Source organism: Mustelus asterias, chromosome 14 (genome assembly GCF_964213995.1).
Source record: "Mustelus asterias chromosome 14, sMusAst1.hap1.1, whole genome shotgun sequence".
Lineage (NCBI taxonomy): Eukaryota > Metazoa > Chordata > Chondrichthyes > Carcharhiniformes > Triakidae > Mustelus > Mustelus asterias.
The window spans coordinates 12,466,780-12,481,433 of NC_135814.1; the positions used below are offsets into that span (position 1 = coordinate 12,466,780).

Sequence of the window (14,654 nt, forward strand, 5' to 3'; positions counted from 1 at the left end):
GACATGTTGCAGTTTTATTAATACAGCTGACAGCAGGTTTAGTCACACAAATAACTGTTTATAATAATAATGATGAGTCCTCACTTTAAATAACCTGATTGAAAACCATTGGAAAAGAAATATACTGAAACTATTTACTTACTTCATTGTTGTGCACTAATAGATTTTTCAGTAAATTAGCTGCTATTTGAAGTGAACAACATAGTTCAAATGTACCTGAGCACCAAAGAAAATGAATGCAATCTGAAACGCTACCCCAAACCAAACAGCAATGAGTGGAACTCAAAAGGGGCATGCACTTAGGGTGAGAGGGGGAAATTTCAAAGGAGATGTGAGGGGCACGTTATTTTACACAGAGAGTGTTAGGTGTCTGGAACACGTTGCCAGGGGTGGTGGTGGAGGCAGGTACGATAGGGACATTAAAGGGGCTTTTAGATAAGCACATGAATATGCAAGGAATAGAGGGAAATGGACGAATGGCAGGCGGAAGGGATTAGTTTAATTTGGCGTCATGTTCGGCACAACATTGTGGGCCGAAGGGCCCGTTCCTGTGCCGTACTGTTCTATGTTCTAATATCAGCTGGGGATGATGGGCTGTTTGGACTAATTCAGGCAAAATAAGTCCTGACTCAAAGGGTTGTGGAAAACATACACACGTGTTTTTGCGTGTGATTCATTTGATTTTATAATTCCTCAATCTTTTTCCCAAGTTAGGTCCATTCTACCCAATTGTACTGATATTATTATCAGGAACAAGTGGAAACTCAGCCCCAACTATCTCATTCCTGCAGCCAGTCATTCCTTGCACATATACAACCACAATTAGGCATGTCAAAGTGTTCTCAAGTAAAATGATTATAAATAGGCACCATCTTCGAATGGCTTTATATTATTGGCATTATTGTTTTATGGACTTGTGTTCTCTGACATATTTATACATTGCCTGCATTTTTAATTGACCTTGTAACTGCTAATATACATTATTAAAGTGCTCTCTGAGCACTTTCGAAACTACTAAAAAAGGAAAGTCTTTCATTTTAATGGATGGTCTCTCTTAAACATCTCAAAAGCTTCCCATAAAATGAATTAATTCGAAGTGCAGCGACTTCTAGTTGTTACTTTGTTTCAGTGAAGTTGGTTGAGGGGCGAATGTTGATCAGGAAATTGGAAGAATGCTCTGCTCTTCCTTAAATAGTGTGTGACGTCTATACACATGACTGAAAGAAACAGAGGAACTGGAGTAGGCCATTCAGCCCATTGAGCCTGCTCCACCATTCATCTAAATCAGTGATCGGCAATCTAAACAAGTGAGTGGGCCGCATGAGTGGCTCTCCTTCATCGCAGTGGGCCGCAAGATTGAAATCAGGCTTGTTCATTGACCATGACCCCATGAATAAGATTAAATACATGCTGAATATTTCATAACGAGTTGTACAAAATGCTTAATCACTTGTATATTAATAGAACTGTCAGCCATTTCAAATGGTGCAAACAAAAGAAATATACACTTTGGACGCAGAGGAAGCGTACGGCTCTCACAGACAATGTTACATGCAAACAACACGCATCTCACTCCACTTGCTCTTGCTTTATGTGCGTGTCACTTAAGCCATACCAATGAGAAAAAAACTATGCGGACAGAAACCAGCAGAATGTGGCAAACCTGAGCATGGTCCATGGTCAACAAAATGTCTCATGGGCCGCACACAGAACCCAGATGGACCACAGGTTGCCCAGCACTGGACTAGATCATGGCCAATCACTTATCTCAACACGACTTCCCCGTAGTCATGTTATATGGGATATGTCTCCATATCCCATGACATCATTAGATTCCAGAAATCTATGCATTTCTGTCTTGATCATTCTCAGTGGTTGAGCTTTCACAGCTCTTTGGCGTAGAGAATTCCAACGCTTCACCAGCCGCTGAGTGGAGAAATCCCTCCTCATCTCAGTCTTAAACAGCCTTCCCCTTATTCTGAGTCCGCGCCGCCTGGTCCTTGACTCACCAGCCAGGGGAAGCATCCTGTCTGCATTTATTCTGTCATATCCTCCAAACATTTTGTGAGCTTCTATGAGTTCACTTGCACAATGGCGATCCGAGAGCTCAACAACTGGCTTCCCGGCGAGAATAGGCTCCGCTCCCTCCCCTGCAGATAAGAATCACACCCTGGCTCTTTTGTTTCTAAGTGCCATATGATTGCTTCTGGGAGCTCGCCATAAAAATTGATATGTTTATATCCCATTTTCATGCACATTCAGCACTTAAGACATTTTTTGGTGAGATCGCCCCTTGGTTCGCAGGTCAACAATTGAGTCCAAAATGGAAAACTACCTCATTTACATAATCATAATATGGGGCCACAGGTTTTTGACATAGAGGATGCCAATTAAGGAAATCTGACAATTTTATTTGTGTTAGGAAAGCACAGGTATTTTAGGGGATTTATATTTGAGTTAATGTTTCTATGCTTGGAAGGGTAAAGCCTATAGTTAGATTCATGTTGGACAAAGATGTTTGTATGTGTGTGGGTTAGTTTTAGTTCCAATTGTGTTTCTACTGTGCTTAAAGAAGGCTGCAGTGTGAAGAGTAAATAGGCTAGCAGAAGTCACAGTGGTTGCTTAGTAACTGGTGGCCTTTTCATGTGGAAAGTTTTTTTAAAATTTACTTTTAGCTGGATAGATTACAGTTGGGAACAGGACACTGGGAAGTGAAAATCTCTCAAATCTGCCAGAGGAAAGAACTGGACAGGGCAAGGGAGCTGCAAAAAGGCAAGCTACGAAAAGAAGCAGATGCAGTTCAGGTAACATAAGGAATGTCTGAAGAAGCCTGAACTTAAGGGACCAAGGAATTGTTCAGAAGAACTCAAGGGGAAAAGTAAATAAAGTGTTCTGAGTTAAAGAGACAGTTGCAGAAACCAGACTTAAAGTGGGAAAGCAGAATTCGGAGGTGAATCAAAAGTTTGATGCCATCTTAATAGAGCCTGGGAAGCAATAGTTTAAGCAGTTGTGAACAGTTTGTGTGACAGTCAAGGCAAAGAAATCCTAAACGGGAAGTGGTAAAACCTGGATACTGGATTCATTGTTAAAAGTGGAGTGGAAGTTTTGTTTATAAGTGTGATTTTGAAAACCTGGTCTGGATTTGAAATGCAAACTGGCAATGGAAAGCATTATTGTGAAAAAAGTTTGGAAACTCCCATGTGACAATTATCTGAAGGGGAAATCTGAGGAGAAATCCACAGAAATTCATTTGAGGTTCAGAATGGAGAGTGCATTTTACCACAGCCGTGTGTGTTTAAGGAGACGTTGTGTGACTGAGACCATCACAAAATAAAACATAGTTTGTAATCCACATTAATCTTAAAATCTGTGTATATTTGTTAAGATAAAGGCGGCGTAAAGGAATATTGTATCATAACCCAATCTTTTCATGGTTAATAAATGCTTCTTTTCTTGTTAAAAGTAATGAATGGTTCTGTAACTCTGCTCCTCCACGTTTCATAAAATAAACTAAAAGTTATAGTCTTTTGAGCCAGGGTTCCATTCTGGAATCTTCCAGGTATAACATCAACTGGGATCGTAACATTTGTCAATATACCATTCATAGAGCAACCAGATTTTTCATCTCAGCTGCAATGTGAATTATCCCATATACCTGAACACTAAATTCCATTTTGTGCAGACCTCTTGACAAAGGTGCCAGCAGTGACTCCACTCCATTCTGAGTCAATCTATGCTCATTGAGCACAAAGTTAAGGCTGACAGTCCAAGTGCAGTACTGAGGGAGTAATTCATTGTGGGAACTGTCATCTTTCAGATGAACCGCCCAATCAAGGCCCTGTCTGCCTCTTATATCCTTTGGCACTATTTTGAAGGATAGCAGGACAGCGACTCTTCATAGAATCCCCACAGTACAGAAGGAGGCCACTTGGTCCATCGGATCTGCACCGGCTCTCCGACAGAACATCTTACCCAGGCCCTATCCCCGTAGCCTCACATTTTCATCCCATTAATCCCCCTAACCTACACAGCTTGGGACACTAAAGGGTCATTTAGTATGGCCAATCAACCTAACCTGCGCATCTTTGGAATGTGAGAGGAAACTGGAACACCTGAAGGAATCCCACACAGATGCTGGGAATACATGGAAACTCATCACAGATAGTCATCCAAGGCCAGATTTGAACCTGGTTCTCTGGCACTGTGAGGCAACAGAGCTAAGCACTGTGCCACCATGCTGCCCTGGCTAACAGATATATTTTTTCATTCCTTTGTAGGATGTGGGCATCATTGGCCAGGCCAGCATTTATTGCCCATCCGTAAATGGCCAATCCACCTAATCCGCACATCTTTGGACTGTGTGAGGAAACCGGAGCACCCGGAGGAAACCCACACAGACATGGGTCGAATGATTTGATTTGATTTATTATTGTCACATGTATTAGCATACAGTGAAAAGTATTGTTTCTTGCACGTTATACAGACAAAACATATCATTCATAGAGAAGGAAATGAGAGAGTGCAGAATGTAGTGTTACAGTCATAGCTAGGGTGTAGAGAAAGATCAATTTAATGCAAGGTAGGTCCATTCAAAAGTCTGACAGCAGCAGGGAAGAAGCTGTTCTTGAGTCGGTTAGTACGTGACTTCAGACTTTTGTATCTTTTTCCCGAAGACAGAAGGGTCTTTAATTATGCTGGCTGCTTTGCTGAGACAGCGGGAAGTGTGGACAATGAGAATGTGCAAACTCCTCACAGTTGGCAAGCTTGGACTGCTGCAGTCTATGTGGTGTGGCTACACCCACAGTGCTATCAGAAAGCAAGTTCCAGGATTTTGATCCAGTCACGGTGATAGAACAGCGATATAGTTCCAAGTTGAGATCGTGTTTGGCTTGGAGTGGATATCTCTCAACAAAGACCACCAAAGTAACTTCCTGCTCATTCATTTCAGTGCTACTGTGGAAGCTGGCTGTGTGTCAATTGGTTGCCGCTTTTCCTACAACAATGACCACACTCAAAAGATACTCGATTGACTGCAAAGCACTTTGGGACATGGTGAGATTGTGACAGAGGCTAAATAAATGCAGATTGTTCCATTTTCCTAATTTGCCATTCCTCTTCCATTATTCGCAACTTTCTTTTTGAAGGAATGATGAGTGCTATACACATCACGTGACCCTCTTTTAAATTGAATCTCATCGTTTCCCCTGCATCAAGCAAATGGATCACTGGCCCATAGCATCGGGTTAATAGAAGCGGCTTAAAAGGGAACGAATCTTCTTCAAAGTGATAAGTCCGAATAAATCGTCAGGCATAAATCCATCCTTGGACTTTGCGTAATCCTGATATACCCTCTGGAGCGCTGGTCTAATGGTTTACGATATTCTGTGGCTCCACAGATTGGATGGCGATCACTCGGAGACATCCATTATCTTGGTACAGTATCAACTCTTCCCTTTTTTTTTTAAAAGGGGCTTACTGAGAGAAATCCTGCTGAAAAATCACTGATCGGAGCTGAACTTGCAGGTATCACTCCGAAATGGACTGCAATCGTTTCTGAAATATCCCTGTTGAAAACACACGGAGAGTGCGGAATTCATTTTTATGAGTTTGTGGAAATGATTCCATTCGAGAGACAACCTGAAGTGGAGTCAGGTGCGCCGGAAAAATGAACAAGCATCACTGTCAATTTAAAAAGCAAACTGCTACAAAGATGATTATCAACCACCCCTAATCTATATTCTCTTTTGCTTTGCTCCTGCTCATCTGTACTTTTCAGACCATTGAACCTTACTACACGCAAGGGGACCATCCAACTTATTGCATCCGTGCTACCTAGAATTATAGAAGAATCATAGAAATCCTACAGTGCAGAAGGAGGTCATTAGGCCCATCGATTCTGCACCAACAACAATCCCATCCCATGCCCTATCGCTGTAACCCCACACATTTACCCTGCTAATCACTCTAACCTACACATCCCAGGACACTATGGGCAATTTAGCATGGCCAATCAACCCGAACTCGCACATCTTTGGACTGTGGGAGGAAACCGGAGCATCCGGAGGAAATCCACGCAGACACGGGAAGAATGTGAAAACGCCACACAGATAGTCACCCAAGCCGAGAATCGAACCCAGGTCCCTGGAGCTGTGAGGCAGCAATGTTACTGTACCTCTTTGAAAGAATTGTTCAGTTTAGTCCCACTTCCCATCTTTTATCGCCCACAACCTTGCAAATTAGCCATTGTCAAGTCCACCTTCAGTTCTCTCTCGAAATCCCCCATGAAATCTGCTTCTGCTACCCTTTCAGGTATCACATTCCATAGTAACATAGAATCAAGCAGTGCGGAAGAGGCCCTTTGGCCCATCAAGTCTGCACTGACACATTGGAAACACCTGAACTCCCACCTTTTCCCATTTATCAGCACTTGGCCAATAGGCCTGAATGTTATGATGTGCCGAGTGCTCATCCAGTTACACAGTGGCAGCAGTGTGTACCACCTACAAGATATACTGTGGCAACTCACTAAAGCTCCTTTGACACCACATTCTAAACCACCTGTTAGTACGTGGGCAACAGACACATGGGAACCATCTGCAAGTTCCCTCCAAACATGTACCATCTTGACTTGGAAATATATCACCGTTCCTGCACTGTCGCTGGGCAAAGTGCTGGAACTCCCTCCCTATCGGCACTATATGTACACTTATAACACAGAGACTGCAGCAGTTCAAGAAAGTAGCTCACTGTTACCTTTTCAAGGGCAATAAACGTTGGCCTAGTCAATGACGCCCACATCCTGTGAGCAAATAAGTAAATAAAACCTAGTGGGAAACTTGAGCCAATCTAACTCTGGCCTCTTGAGCATCCCCAGTTTTATCCTCTTCCCTACTTTGGGACTGTTTTTTTTTATACTTTTCCAATTCAATCAAATCAAATCCAATTCAGAGTCTCAACAAGTTGAGACATTTCAGATCCAGGCTGACAAGACAGGGCGAGCGACCAAACCACCCTGTCCTGGGCCTGATCTACATGAGCCAAGCTGATTGGAGAAGGGGGAGGTTCCTCCTCCAAGACTTGAGCTCATTTGCATCTTAGCCAAAAGGCCGAGATGCCACTTTTAAAAATTGCTTCATATGAAACATATGAAGCCTCAGCGTAACCCAATGACCTCGAACAAGTGCGGCCGACAATGGGGTGCCGACCATACACTTGATCTTAGCCAAAAGGCCGAGAAGCGACTGTTCCTTCAGTTGCTTAGGCCTTAAGCCTGGGAATTTCCTAGTTACACCGCTCCACCTCCTTCAAAATGCTCCCTAAGACTCTTTGACCATGCTTTTAGTTACCTGTCCTATTATCTCTTTATGTGGCTTCATGTCATCCTTTGCCTGATAATATTCCTGTAAAGCACTCTGGTATAGTTTACCGCACAAAAAACACAGTATAAATGCACAATGTTTTTGTTGTTTGTGTCTAGCTATTATATATGCACATATTTTCAACTGGAGTCACTCCACAGGGACTAGGTCTGGGAGCTTTGGTTGATTTTATTTATCCTCCCTGGTCCAAAGACAGCAGCAGCCAGGAGGAACAAACTGACAACCAGCTGACAGCTTTGAGTTCAGCACCAACAGGGGTCAACGAGTTCTGAATTCCAACTGTAAGCGGTGCATGGCAATGCTTAATGCTTCCTAGGCAATTGATGGCTCCTGCCGTCCATTCTGTAGGCTTAAGGATAGTGACACATTCATTGGAGGTTTATTGGGTGATAATGGACATTTGTCCATCACATTAGGCTGTAAACAATACATGTTTGAATACCTAAAGCACAGTATTAGCACGGGATATGGTTCGGCCGATGGCTTTAATTCAGCAGACTCGGGAGAGTCAAAATTATTTGTTCATGACAGTATCAACCAACAGACGATGGGTTTGAATTTAATTTATAACTTTGCTTTGTGTTTGGAATCAAGTTCACACACATGCACGCGTGACACACAAATTGTTAGGAAAACAAAGATAATTTTAAAGGATTTATATTTGTATTAGAAAACATTTGAAATAAGGTAAAGTTTTAAGTAGGTTTAATTTCATATTTCTGTGCCTGGAAGGGTAAAATCCATCATGTTATGGTTCAGGTCAGAAACTCCAAAGTGTTCTATGGAGCCCGCCTAGATCATAAGTTTTGCATCTTGAATTTGACTAGGATAAGCGTGAGATGTTTCACTTCAGGTATGATTCAAGTGACCCACTAGGGAGCTTTTATTTTTTTTAATCAAACAAATTTTATTTTAGAATATAGTTAACATGTATCATAAGAAAATTAGCAAGAACTTTTATCAATTACAAACAAAAACAAAACAACCACAATAATGTATAACCCTTAGCAAAGATATCTAATATGTTCCAATCAAACCAAAACGCTTGCCATAGACAAAACCCTTTAAACAAATTCAATACAGAAAAGACTATTGCTTATGTGATACTGGAAATTGAATCCTTGGTTGAAGTCTGCAGTTCTCTGAATTCACTCCGGACAGTTTGAAGATAAGGCAGCTTCCCAAAACATCAGAGACACTCTAGCCCAGCCCCCAACAACAGCAGATTTTCACCCTTCAGGAGAACACGATCTTGTTTTCAGCTAACCAACAGAATTATCAAAACAACAGGGAGAGAGGGAAAACAGTTATTTTTAGCTTGCTGACCCTTCTAAAACTAAAACTCAAACCTGCTGCTCCAAACTGAAAATGAAAACAAAACTGTCCAAATGCCCTTCCTCCCAACAATGCAGGATCGTAAAACAAATCCCAGAGTAAACACAAACAACCACATTTAAACCACTTAAGTAGAAATAAAAGGATATTTCCAGTCAGGCCGGCAACAATGACATCACTGAAGCTGTGAGAGCTGCAGAAATTATGTTTTTTTTAAAAAAAACTTTCTTAAAGGTACACTAACATCACAATAGTTAGATTCATGCTGGACAAAGGTGTTTGTATGTGTGGGGGTTGGTTAAGTTCCAACTGTCTTTCTATTGTGCTTAAAGAGGGCTACGGTGTGAAGAAACATGCATGCATACACACATGTACACACATTTGCATTTGTATACCCAGATACACACATGTACACACATTTCTTAAATCAATATCTAAAATGGCTTCTCCACAGCTTTCCTTGTCTTGTGTTCTGGAAAGATGTGGCAAACAGGACACATTTTAACATAAATTGACTTGAAGTGCAAACTCTTCTCATTTGCTTTCAAATTGGCAGCTTGTGGATATGCTGTCTGCAGGAAGCTATGAATATCTTTGTTCATAAAGCAATTAAGTTAAAAGTTGCTTTGATGGTTGGAATAGTTTGAACCGTTAATGTATGCAGATTGATTCAAATAATCCTCTGATTTTTGAGCGCTTAATCATTAGGGGAATCAATTAAAGGGGTGGAACTTCACTGAGGGAAAATCTATGCAGGAAATGGCAAAACTGTAGCTCACCTCAAAAGTTACCGAATGTGTTGAACTCTTGGTTCCTTTAGTTGAAAATAAGTGGTTGCCATATGATGTAACTATGGTGCAATGTCACATGGTCAAATACCTGATATCTGGTGGGAAGCTGGATTCGTCATGGGAAACGTGTGGGGCTATAGGGATAGGGCAGAGGTAAAGGGCCCCGATAAGATACTCTGTCAGGGAGTTGGTGCGGACTCAATGGGCCAAATCACCATGTCAGCACTGTCGGGGTTGATTCAGGGGATGTTTAGAAAATACAATAAGCTAAATCTTCACTCACATAATGCCATCTTTTAATCTCCACCTGCAAGTAGTAGCCTCACAACTATCCTGATGTGAGTTATGCTGTGTGACTTATTGGCGATTTAAGTTTAATCACATAATGAAAAATTAATGGATTCGTCAAGACTTTGAGAAGAGTTGGCTCTCCCAATAGCCCATTACTAAACAATTACACTGGCCAGAGCGGCTTTAAAATTCCAGTGATAGTCAAAGCAATTGCTTGCTGATAAATAAGGCATGATTGCACAAAGTAAGGATCATGGTCCACTTCCCCCCTCCTCCCCTCCCCTTCTCCCTGCTCCTAGCAAAAAAGCATTATTAACTGACCTTGCATATTATACAATCTGCTACTTCGCAACCCATAAGCAAAGAACAATGAAACCTAGCTCGGAGGAGAGTTCAGAAATATCCAGCTTTCCTTGGCTGTCAAGATGAGGAGCGCTGGGAATTCTGGATTCGATGACAGCGCTCTCTTTATTGACTATCTCCTCAATTGACCGATAATCACATTACGAAAGAAAGGACTCAAAATTCTTCACTTGGTTCGCCGTAACTGCATTTGCCAGATAAAAAAAAAGGAACAATCCTACTGGGGTGGTCATCCATCAAACAGGAGACCGCATTGAATATAATGTGCAAGATTCCCATTGCTGAAGAGGGGCGGAGTGCAAGCCGGCAGTTAGTCAAACATGACTGAATGCCGGGGAAAGCAGAAAGCCAAGAACAGCTGGGCTTGGAGCATGTCTGAAATTGATGACTGAATGTAATTGACGAGGTGGAGATGATACCTCAGTTTGGAAACCTAATTAAAATGATTAAATAAGTTGCACTGATCACTCCTGGTCGACGGAAATGATTACTTTAGTCACCGAAGGCATTTTTTTTATAGCAACAGGCTGCTTGAGGCAGTTTGCCTGTTCGGTCCTATATTTTTGATTACTCCATGTAGCACCAAGAAAAATGCCACAGAAAATGCTGGAAAATATCAGCAGGTCTGACAGCATCTGTGTAGGGAGATTAGAGCCAATGTTTCAAGTTAGGATGACCTTTCGTCAGAGTTGAAGATAAAGAAAATAAGAACAAAGAATGAAGTACAGTACAGCAAAAGGACCTTCGGCCCTCGAAGCCTGTGCCAATCATGATGCCCCAACTAAGCTAAAGAAAAAGCCTTCTGCCCGCACTTAGTCCATGTCTCTCTATTCCCTCCCTATTCGTGTACCCATCTAAATGCCTCTTAAATGTTGCTAATGTGCCTGCTTCCATCACATCCTCTGGCAGCACGCTCCAGGCATCCATCACTCTGCGTGAAAAACTTCCCCCACACATCTCTCTTAAACTTTCCACCTCCCACCTTGAACCTGTGCCTCCTTGTAATTGACATTTCCACTCTTGGAAAAAGCCTCTGACTATCTACCCTGCCTATGCCTCTCATTATTTTATAGACCTCTATCACGGTCTCTCCTCAGCCTCCGTCTTTCTAGTGAAAACAATCCTAGTTTATTCAATCTTTCCTCACAGCCAACACCCTCGAGACCAGGCAACATCCTGGTGAACCTTCTTTGCACTCTCTCCAAAGCTTCCATATCATTCTGGTAATGTGGTGACCAGAACTGCATGCAGTACTCCAAATGTGGCCTAACCAAGGTTGTATATAGCTGCAAAATTATTTCCCAACTCTTGTACTCAGTACCCAGGTTGATGAAGGCAAGCAGGCCATATGCTTTCTTAATCACCTTGGCCAGCTGTGTTGCCATTTTTAAGGAACTATGGGTCTGCACGCCCAGATCCCTCTGTATATTAATGTTCCTAAGGGATCTGCCATATACAGTATAATTCGTACCTAAATTTTAGCCTCCAAAATGCATCACCTCACATTGGATGAGATTTATACTTGGGTGGGGGGAGGGGGGGGGGGCAGTTAAACAGAGGGAATGTATATGCTGGTGAAATGGCCTAGCAAACCATTCAGTTCAAGGGCAACTGGTAATGGGCAATAAACACTGGCCAACCAGTGACACCCATGTCCCACAAAAGAATAAAAAAAGAGGAAAGGCGAAATACTGTGGATGCTGGAACCTGAAACAAAAACAGAAAATGCTGGGGAAACTCAGCAGATCTGATAGCATCTGTGAGCTCTGATGAAGGGTCATCCAGACTCAAAACCTTGGCTCTATTCTCTCTCCACAGATGCTGTCAGACCTGCTGAGATTTTCCAGCATTTTCTGCTTTTGTTTCAGATTCCAGCATCCTCAGTATTTTGCTTTTCACCAAGAAATATGTGCCTACTTGGCTTAGCCTGGCTGGTCTCCAGTGTTCAAGGACTCTGAGGATTGAGTTATGGGGGAATAATGGAGAGATTAAAGGTTGAGCGGTTTAAGAGTGGAAAAACTTAAGCCAGTTAATAGGCAGTAAAGAATGAGTAAATGTTTAGAATGTTATTTTATATTAAACATGTGACTGGGGAATTATGTTGCTAACTCTGATTTCATACGTTCAGATTTGATCATGTTTACATTTGACCACATTGCATTTGATCATGTGACACCACTTGCATGAGGTTTAATCAGGCCAATCAGTAACATAATATTAGCCAAGTAATTGAATTTAACTTAATTGGGTACCTTTGTATTAAGCTGCAAATAAAATATCTGAGTATTTTTTAATGTTTTGTAGTGAGATAAATAACATAATTTATCAGCCAAAAAAGAATACAAAAGAATGGAAGGATTTAAGGATGAATAATGAGACCATTGGCAACAGGAGCAGGATTAGCTGGACTTTGAGGCTACCGGGTGGCATGGTGGTTAGCATTCCTGCTTCACAGCACCAGGGACCCAGGTTCAATTCTCGGCTTGGGTCACTGTCTGTGCGGACATTGTCTGCACGTTCTCCCCGTGTCTGTACAGGTTTCCTCCGGGTGCTCCGATTTCCTCCCACTGTCTGAAAGACGTGCTTGTTGGGTGCATTGGCCATGCTAGATTCTCCCCCAGTGTACCTGAACAGGTGCCGGACTGTGGCGACGAGGGGTTTTTCACAGTAACTTCATTGCAGTGTTAATGTAAGCCTACTTGTGAAACTGATAAATAAACTTAAATTTAAACTCTGCCATTCCATAAGATCATGGGTGATCTTCTACCTTGAGTCTACTCTTCTATCTTATTCCCATATCTCTCGATTCCCTTCATGTCCGTAAATCTATTGATCTTGAATATACTCAGTGACTGAGTCCTCTGCGATTCAGAATTCCAGAGATTGACAGCACTGAGTGAGACTTAGTGATTCTCTTCACCTCAATTCGAAATGACTGACCCCACATCTTGAAACTATGCCTTCCTGGTTCTAGACTCTCCAATCATGGAAAATAGTCTCCCAGCATCAAGCCTGCCAAACTCATGATAAATTTAATACATTTCAATGAGATCACCTCTCCTTCTTCTGAACTCCAGGGAATATAAGGCCAATCTACTCTCCCAAGGACAACTCCTCATCCCAGGAATCAATCTAGTAATGTTCAAATAAGACTACTTCTGTTGCTACAGCATCAACTGCAATAAGAAAACTAAATACATTCCATCGATTCGATACAAACATCAATATAAATAACTTTTAACTAAAGTTTCTATGCAATTTTATGGCTTTTTACGAGACACAGCAAGTGAAAACAATGAATACAACTAAAAGCAAACGTAATTCAATTCATTGAGTCCTGAACTCAACACTGAAGCCCAATTTCAGGAAGGTGAGACTCAGATCTGTGTGAGACCCTCAACAAAATACACATCATACCATACCGAACATCACACGCCAACATAAACTCTTCCCTCCATCCAATTTATGTTTCCAGATCCACAAATTTATTTCTCTCTCTGTCCCACTGCAAATTGTGTTTCTCCCTCCTTTCCAAGGTCATGTAGATACATCCAAATCCCTTGCCCAGATTGTGTTCCTTTCCCTTTCCAATTAGTGTTGTTCTCTTCCTCCCTCCCTCCCTCCCCCTCCAGTTTGTTTGTGTCTCTCTCGTTCCAATTTGTGTCTCCCTCCCTGTCCCAGTTTGTATCTCCCCTTCCCTCTTCCAGTCTGTGTCGCTCTCCCTCCCTGTCCCAGTTTGTGCCTCTCCTTCCTTCTCCCAGTTTGTGTCTCTTGCTCTCTGTCCCAGTTTGTGCCTCTCGCCCCCTGTCCCAGTTTGTGTCTCCCTCCCTGTCCCAGTTTGTGTCTCTTCCTCCCTGTCCCAGTTTATGTCTCTCCTTCTCCCTGGCCCATTTATGGATGTATCTATCTCTCTCTCTCGCTCTTTCTCCCTCAGCTACTTTGTGTCCCCCTCTCTCTCTCTCCCTCCCTCCCCAGTTTGCGTATGTGTCTCTCTTTTTCTTCTTTCCTCTCCCAAAGTGTTTTTTCTCAATGCATCCTTTCCGACACTGGTATTTCTTTCTCTCTCTCCTCCTCCCTTCTTCACTCTCCTAATCGCACCCTCAGGTTACCAGGAATTTGCATGCAAATTTCATTGGCCTTGATGCTGTCATCTTCACAACCAAATATGCTGCCAATAGTAATGGAACCAACTGGGTGCAGACAAAAAGAATTGGCTGGAGTACTGAGTATGCCTAAACTATATATACACAGCACTGTTACTCCTGCATTCCATCTGGAGTGGAGATGCCGGCATTGGACTGGGGTAAAGACAGTAAGAGTTTTAACAACACCAGGTTAAAGTCCAACAGGTTTATTTGGTAGCAAATACCATTAGCTTTCGGAGCGCTGCTCCTTCGTCAGATGGAGTGGAAATGTGCTCTCAAACAGGGCATACAGAGACACAAAATCAAGTTACAGAATACTGATTAGAATGTGAATCTCTACAGCCAACCAG

General features: G+C 42.2%; 1 protein-coding gene across 1 annotated transcript in view; it reads right to left on the minus strand.

Annotated features, from left to right (window-relative positions):
• Positions 1–14,654, minus strand: part of LOC144504123 (contactin-associated protein-like 5) — a 922,207-nt gene that overhangs the window by 244,580 nt on the left and 662,973 nt on the right. The window contains exon 14 of the mRNA XM_078229299.1: positions 10,118–10,172. Coding sequence (XP_078085425.1) covers positions 10,118–10,172 — 55 coding nt within the window. The remainder of the gene's footprint in view (positions 1–10,117; positions 10,173–14,654) is intronic.